The sequence below is a fragment of the Oncorhynchus gorbuscha genome, linkage group LG22, assembly GCF_021184085.1.
Source record: "Oncorhynchus gorbuscha isolate QuinsamMale2020 ecotype Even-year linkage group LG22, OgorEven_v1.0, whole genome shotgun sequence".
Lineage (NCBI taxonomy): Eukaryota > Metazoa > Chordata > Actinopteri > Salmoniformes > Salmonidae > Oncorhynchus > Oncorhynchus gorbuscha.
The window spans coordinates 40,281,762-40,289,224 of NC_060194.1; the positions used below are offsets into that span (position 1 = coordinate 40,281,762).

Here is a 7,463-nt window from a genome sequence, read left to right on the forward strand (position 1 = left end):
CTGTCTCTCCTCTGTCTGTCCTCTCTCTCTCCTCTGGCTGTCCTCTCTCTCTCCTCTGTCTCTCCTCTGTCTCTCCTCTGTCTGTCCTCTCTCTCTTCTCTGGTTCTCCTCTCTCTCTCCTCTGTCTCTCCTCTGTCTCTCCTCTCTCTCTCCTCTGGTTCTCCTATCTCTCTCCTCTGTCTCTCTCTGTCTCCCCTCTGTCTCTCCTCTGTCTGTCCTCTCTCTCTCCTCTGTATCTCTCTCTCCTCTGTCTCTCTCTCTCGCTTCTGTCTCTCATCTGTCTGTCCTCTCTCTCTCCTCTGGTTCTCCTCTCGCTCTCCTCTGTCTCTCTCTCTCTCCTCTGTCTCTCCTCTGTCTCTCCTCTGTCTGTCCTCTCTCTCTTCTCTGGTTCTCCTCGGTCTCTCCTCTGTCTCTCCTCTGTCTGTCCTCTCTCTCTCCTCTGGTTCTCCTCTCTCTCTCCTCTGTCTCTCCTCTGTCTCTCCTCTGTCTGTCCTCTCTCTCTCCTCTGGTTCTCCTATCTCTCTCCTCTGTCTCTCTCTGTCTCCCCTCTGTCTCTCCTCTGGTTCTCCTCTGTCTCTCCTCTGTCTCTCCTCTGTCTGTCCTCTGTCTCTCTTCTGTCTGTCCTCTGGTTCTCCTCTCTCTCTCCTCTGGTTCTCCTCTCTCTCTCCTCTGGTTCTCCTCTCTCTCTCCTCTGTCTCTCCTATGTCTCTCCTCTGTCTGTCCTCTCTCTCTCCTCTGGTTCTCTCTCTCTCTCTCTCTGTCTCTCTCTCTCTCCTCTGTCTGTCTCTCTCTCTCTCATCTTGTTCTCCTCTGTCTCTCCTCTGTCTGTCTCTCTCTCTCTCCTCTGTCTCTCTCTCTCCTCTGTCTCTCATCTGTCTCTCCTCTGTCTGTCCTCTCTCTCTCCTCTGGTTCTCCTCTGTCTCTCCTCTGTCTCTCCTCTGTCTGTCCTCTCTCTCTCCTCTGGTTCTCCTCTCTCTCTCATCTGTCTCTCCTCTGTCTCTCCTCTGTCTGTCCTCTCTCTCTCCTCTGGTTCTCTCTCTCTGTCCTCTGTCTCTCTCTCTGTCGTCTGTCTCTCCTCTGTCTCTCCTCTGTCTGTCCTCTCTCTCTCCTCTGGTTCTCCTCTGTCTCTCCTCCGTCTCTCCTCTGTCTGTCCTCTGTCTCTCCTCTGTCTGTCCTCTCTCTCCTCTGGTTCTCCCCTGTCTCTCCTCTGTCTGTCCTCTGTCTCTCATCTGTCTGTCCTCTGGTTCTCATCTCTCTCTCCTCTGGTTATCCTCTGTCTCTCCTCTGTCTCTCCTCTGTCTCTCTCTCTCTCTCCTCTGGTTCTCTCTCTCTCTCTCTCTGTCTCTCTCTCTCTCTCTGTCTCTCATCTGTCTCTCCTCTGTCTGTCCTCTCTCTCTCCTCTGGTTCTCCTCTGTCTCTCCTCTGTCTCTCCTCTGTCTGTCCTCTCTCTCTCCTCTGATTCTCCTCTCTCTCTCCTCTGTCTCTCCTCTGTCTCTCCTCTGTCTGTCCTCTCTCTCTCCTCTGGTTCTCCTCTCTCTCTCCTCTGTCTCTCTCTGTCTCTCCTCTGTCTCTCCTCTGTCTGTCCTCTCTCTCTCCTCTGTATCTCTCTCTCATCTGTCTCTCCTCTGTCTCTCCTCTGTCTGTCCTCTCTCTCTCCTCTGGTTCTCCTCTGTCTCTCCTCTGTCTGTCCTCTCTCTCTCCTCTGGATCTCCTCTGTCTCTCCTCTGTCTCTCCTCTGTCTGTCCTCTCTCTCTCCTCTGGTTCTCCTCTCTCTCTCCTCTGTCTCTCCTCTGTCTCTCCTCTGTCTGTCCTCTTTCTCCTCTGGTTCTCCTCTCTCTCTCCTCTGTCTCTCCTCTGTCTCTCCTCTGTCTCTCCTCTGTCTGTCCTCTCTCTTTCCTCTGGTTCTCCTCTCTCTCTCCTCTGTCTCTCTCTGTCTCTCCTCTGTCTCTCCTCTGTCTCTCCTCTGTCTGTCCTCTCTCTCTCCTCTGTATCTCTCTCTCCTCTGTCTCTCATCTGTCTGTCCTCTCTCTCTCCTCTGGTTCTCCTCTCTCTCTCCTCTGTCTCTCCTCTGTCTCTCCTCTGTCTGTCCTCTCTCTCTCCTCTGGTTCTCCTCTGTCTCTCCTCTGTCTCTCCTCTGTCTGTCCTCTGTCTCTCCTCTGTCTGTCCTCTGGTTCTCCTCTCTCTCTCCTCTGGTTCTCCTCTCTCTCTCCTCTGTCTCTCCTCTGTCTCTCTCTGTCTGTCCTCTCTCTCTCCTCTGGTTCTCCTCTCTCTCTCATCTGTCTCTCTCTCTCTCCTCTGTCTGTCTCTCTCTCTCTCTGGTTCTCCTCTGTCTCTCTCTGTCTCTCCTCTGTCTGTCCTCTCTCTCTCCTCTGGTTCTCCTCTCTCTCTCCTCTGTCTCTCCTCTGTCTCTCCTCTGTCTGTCTCTCTCTCTCCTCTGGTTCTCTCTCTCTCTCCTCTGTCTCTCTCTCCTCTGTCTCTCCTCTGTCTCTCCTCTGTCTGTCCTCTCTCTCTCCTCTGGTTTCCTCTCTCTCTCCTCTGTCTCTCCTCTGTCTCTCCTCTGTCTGTCTCTGGTTCTCTCTCCTCTGGTTCTCCTCTCTCTCTCCTCTGTCTCTCTCTGTCTCTCCTCTGTCTCTCCTCTGTCTCTCCTGTGTCTGTCCTCTCTCTCTCCTCTGGTTCTCCTCTCTCTCTCCTCTGTCTCTCTCTCCTCTGTCTCTGCTCTGTCTCTCCTCTGTCTCTCCTCTCACTCTCCTCTGTCTCTCTCTCTCTCCTCTGTCTCTCCTCTGTCTCTCCTCTGTCTGTCCTCTCTCTCCTCTGGTTCTCCTCTGTCTGTCCTCTGGTTCTCCTCTCTCTCTCCTCTGGTTCTCCTCTCTCTCTCCTCTGTCTCTCCTCTGTCTCTCTCTGTCTGTCTCTCTCTCTCCTCTGGTTCTCCTCTCTCTCCTCTGTTCTCTCTCTCTCTCCTCTCCTCTGTGTCTCTCTCTCTCTCTGTTCTCTCTGTCTCTCCTCTGTCTCTCCTCTGTCTGTCTCTCTCTCTCCTCTGGCTGTCTCTCTCTCTCTCTGTCTCTCTCTGTCTCTCCTCTGCCTGTCTCTCTCTCTCCTCTGTCTCTCTCTCTGTCTGTCCTCTCTCTCTCTGTCTCTCTCTCTCCTCTGTCTCTCTCTGTCTGTCCTCTCTCTCTCCTCTGGTTCTCCTCTCTCTCTCCTCTGTCTCTCCTCTGTTCTCCTCTGTCTCTCCTCTGGTTCTCTCTCTCTCTCCTCTGTCTCTCCTCTGTCTCTCCTCTGTCTCTCTCTGTCTGTCTCTCTCCTCTCTCTCCTCTGGTTCTCTCTCTCTCTCTCCTCTGTCTCTCCTCTGTCTCTCCTCTGTCTGTCCTCTCTCTCTCTCTCTGGTTCTCTCTCTCTCTCTCTGTCTCTCTCTCTCTCTCCTCTGTCCTCTCTCTCTCTCTCTCCTCTGTCTCTGCTCTGTCTCTCCTCTGTCTGTCTCTCTCTCTCCTCTCTCTCTCCTCTGTCTCTCCTCTGTCTCTCCTCTGTCTGTCTCTCTCTCTCCTCTGGTTCTCCTCTCTCTCTCCTCTGGTTCTCTCTCTCTCTCTCTCTCTCTCTCTGTCTCTCCTCTGTCTCTCTCTGTCTGTCTCTCTCTCTCCTCTGGTCTGTCTCTGTCTCTCTCTGTCTCTCCTCTGGTTCTCTCTCTCTCTCCTCTCTCTCTCTGTCTCCCCTCTGTCTCTCTCTGTCTGTCCTCTCTCTCTCTCTGTATCTCTCTCTCCTCTGTCTCTCCTCTCTCTGTCTCTCATCCTCTGTCTCTCTCTCTCTCCTCTGTCTCTCTCTCTCTCTCTGTCTCTCTCTCTCTCTCCTCTGTCTCTCCTCTGTCTCTCCTCTGTCTGTCCTCTCTCTCTCTCTGGTTCTCCTCTGTCTGTCCTCTGGTTCTCCTCTCTCTCTCCTCTGGTCTCTCTCTCTCTCTCTCTATGTCTCCTCTGTCTGTCCTCTCTCTCTCCTCTGGTTCTCTCTCTCTCTCTCTGTCTCTCTCTCTCTCCCTCTGTCTCTCCTCTGTCTCTCCTCTGTCTCTCTCTCTGTCTGTCCTCTCCTCTCTCTCTCCTCTCTCTGTCCTCTCTCTCTCCTCTGTCTCTCCTCTCTGTCTCTCTCTCTCTCTGTCTCTGTCTCTCCTCTGTCTCTCTCTCTCTGTCTGTCTCTCTCTGTCTCTCTGTCTCTCCTCTGTCTCTCCTCTGTCTGTCCTCTGTCTCTCCTCTGTCTGTCTCTCTCTCTCCTCTGGTTCTCCTCTCTCTCTCCTTTGTCTCTCTCTCTCTCCTCTGTCTCTCCTCTGTCTCTCCTCTGTCTCTCCTCTGTCTGTCCTCTGGTTCTCCTCTCTCTCCTCTGGTTCTCCTCTCTCTCTCCTCAGTCTCTCTCTCTCTCCTCTGTCTCTCTCTCTCTCCTCTGTCTCTCCTCTGTCTCTCCTCTGTCTGTCCTCTGTCTCTCCTCTGTCTGTCCTCTCTCTCTCCTCTGGTTCTCCTCTCTCTCTCCTCTGGTTCTCCTCTCTCTCTCCTCTGTCTCTCTCTCTCCTCTGTCTCTCCTCTGTCTCTCCTCTGTCTGTCCTCTCTCTCTCCTCTGGATCTCCTCTGTCTCTCCTCTGTCTCTCCTCTGGTTCTCCTCTCTCTCTCCTCTGTCTCTCTCTGTCTCCCCTCTGTCTCTCCTCTGTCTGTCCTCTCTCTCTCCTCTGTATCTCTCTCTCTCCTCTGTCTCTCTTTCTCTCCTTTGTCTCTCATCTGTCTGTCCTCTCTCTCTCCTCTGGTTCTCCTCTCGCTCTCCTCTGTCTCTCTCTCTCTCCTCTGTCTCTCCTCTGTCTCTCCTCTGTCTGTCCTCTCTCTCTCCTCTGGTTCTCCTCTGTCTGTCCTCTGGTTCTCCTCTCTCTCTCCTCTGGTTCTCCTCTCTCTCTCCTCTGTCTCTCCTATGTCTCTCCTCTGTCTGTCCTCTCTCTCTCCTCTGGTTCTCCTCTCTCTCTCCTCTGTCTCTCTCTCTCTCCTCTGTCTCTCTCTCTCCTCTTGTTCTCCTCTGTCTGTCCTCTGTCTCTCCTCTGTCTGTCCTCTCTCTCTCCTCTGGCTGTCCTCTCTCTCTCCTCTTGTTCTCCTCTGTCTCTCCTCTGTCTCTCCTCTGTCTGTCCTCTCTCTCTCCTCTGGCTGTCCTCTCTCTCTCCTCTGTCTCTCCTCTGTCTCTCCTCTGCCTGTCCTCTCTCTCTCCTCTGTCTCTCTCTCTCCTCTGTCTCTCTCTCTCTCCTCTGTCTCTCTCTCTCTCCTCTGTCTCTCCTCTGTCTCTCCTCTGTCTGTCCTCTGTCTCTCCTCTGTCTGTCCTCTCTCTCTCCTCTGGTTCTCCTCTCTCTCTCCTTTGTCTCTCTCTCTCTCCTCTGTCTCTCCTCTGTCTCTCCTCTGTCTCTCCTCTGTCTGTCCTCTGGTTCTCCTCTCTCTCCTCTGGTTCTCCTCTCTCTCTCCTCAGTCTCTCTCTCTCTCCTCTGTCTCTCTCTCTCTCCTCTGTCTCTCCTCTGTCTCTCCTCTGTCTGTCCTCTGTCTCTCCTCTGTCTGTCCTCTCTCTCTCCTCTGGTTCTCCTCTCTCTCTCCTCCGTCTCTCTCTCCTCTGTCTCTCCTCTGTTGCAGATAGTATCGGTATCATTAATGTTGTCTCTCTATCACTGTCTTTCTCTGTCTGTCCTCTGGTTCTCCTCTGTCTCTCTCTCTCTCCTCTGTCTCTCCTGTCTAAATTAATCAACACATCCCTGCTGGTACTGTACTTGATGAGGTCACTAGGTGTTGTGTTAAGGCTTCTACAATATCATTGTGTTACACGACTACTTTAGCTGTACTTTAGTTTCAGCTTTTAAATGTTTGTTATAAAACAGCATTCAATATGAGGCAGACAGCTCTTACTTTTCTCCAGTGTGTCAGCAAGCTCCTTCTGGTTCATTTTCCTCAGGACGTGCAGTGTGATCTTCAGAGCTCCCTCTCTGGCACTGCTCTCCTGCTTCTCATCTTCAGCATCCACCACTTCCTTATCCTGCTTCTGACTCTCAAAGCCTTCTGGGAGTTCTGGACTAAGAATCCTCTTGTACCTCTTCAGCTCGTTGTTCACAAATGTCATAAAATTCTCTTCAAGCAACTGAAATAAATTAAGTAAATAATTTAAGCAAGAGAAAAAATACTTTCTCATTAACACATTAATGAATGATTGACAGATCAACTTTACTTGAGGTAAACAAAAACAGATGTACATAACAGGACCACATACACTGAATATAGAGGCCAGGTCTGTTTGATGACTCTGGGAAGACTGACCACTGAGAATCTCTGACTCTGTTGTCTCCTGTTCTGTTCTGTGGACAAAACATGAGATTACATTTCCTCAACCAGGGAGGCACACACACACACACACACACACACACACACACACACACACACACACACACACACACACACACACACACACACACACACACACACACACACACACACACACACACACACACACACACACACACACACACACACACACACACACACACACACACACACACACACACACACAGGGAGGGAGGGAATGTTGTGTTTGTTTAAGATTGCTTTAGGACTATGAAAATGGGAAAAAGCATTAGCCTATGGATTTTGAAAACATCAAGAATAAATGGGAATATGGGAGAGGGGAAATGACTGTGTTTATCTCACTGACCATGACCCGTGAGTTCTTCCTACCTTTGTTCAGTAGAATAATCTCCCTCTCTGAAGTCTATCATTTTATCCATTGACCGGTCACTCTTCATGGACAGGCAGCTGGGTACAGGGGAGGCTGGTCTCTCCTGCTTGATTGGACTTCAACACAACAGAGACAAACATTACATCTCTCATCTACTCTGAGCTCAGATGGGGAAACATAATAATAATTTCATTCCAAATCGCTATATATCCATTTTCAGAAAAGTTGGTAAATTAGATGTTATTGTTTAAAGAAATTATAAAACTGATAGATGTGTTTTTTTTACTAGCTAATCATGGCATGTGATTGTTTAATGGCAGCCATGTGTTTGTTTTAAATCAAGACAAATAATCATGTTTTATTGCAAAATGTCATATGTCTGCCTCACTTTCAGAGAAATAAAAAGTACTGCTCGGTTTTATACAGTCAAATGTTACTGACTGGCTAGATTCAGTCTTATGTAGCAACATTATGAACAGTGTTTTTTACATTGGATTAAAGTAGAAACTCAGAGCTACAACATGTTATATCAGACACTACAGTTGAGGAACAATGGGAAAGTAATTCTGCTTTGAAAGATGATAAACTTGAAACCTCACTTTTCAGAAAATGATCCTTGAATGTTTTGGTACACCTACTGGAGAGCTCTTCTTTGTCTACAGTGGTGTTACTTTGGCAGATAATGTCACCCATCTAAATAAATCGTTTTTTATTTATATATAATGAACTAAATGTATGGTGTTTTT

General features: G+C 49.8%; 1 protein-coding gene across 1 annotated transcript in view; it reads right to left on the minus strand.

Moving 5' to 3' along the window:
- Positions 1-6,108, minus strand: part of LOC124009443 (NLR family CARD domain-containing protein 3-like) — a 29,998-nt gene extending 23,890 nt beyond the window's left edge. The window contains exon 1 of the mRNA XM_046321255.1: positions 5,898-6,108. Coding sequence (XP_046177211.1) covers positions 5,898-6,108 — 211 coding nt within the window. The remainder of the gene's footprint in view (positions 1-5,897) is intronic.
- Positions 6,109-7,463: the final 1,355 nt, after the last annotated feature.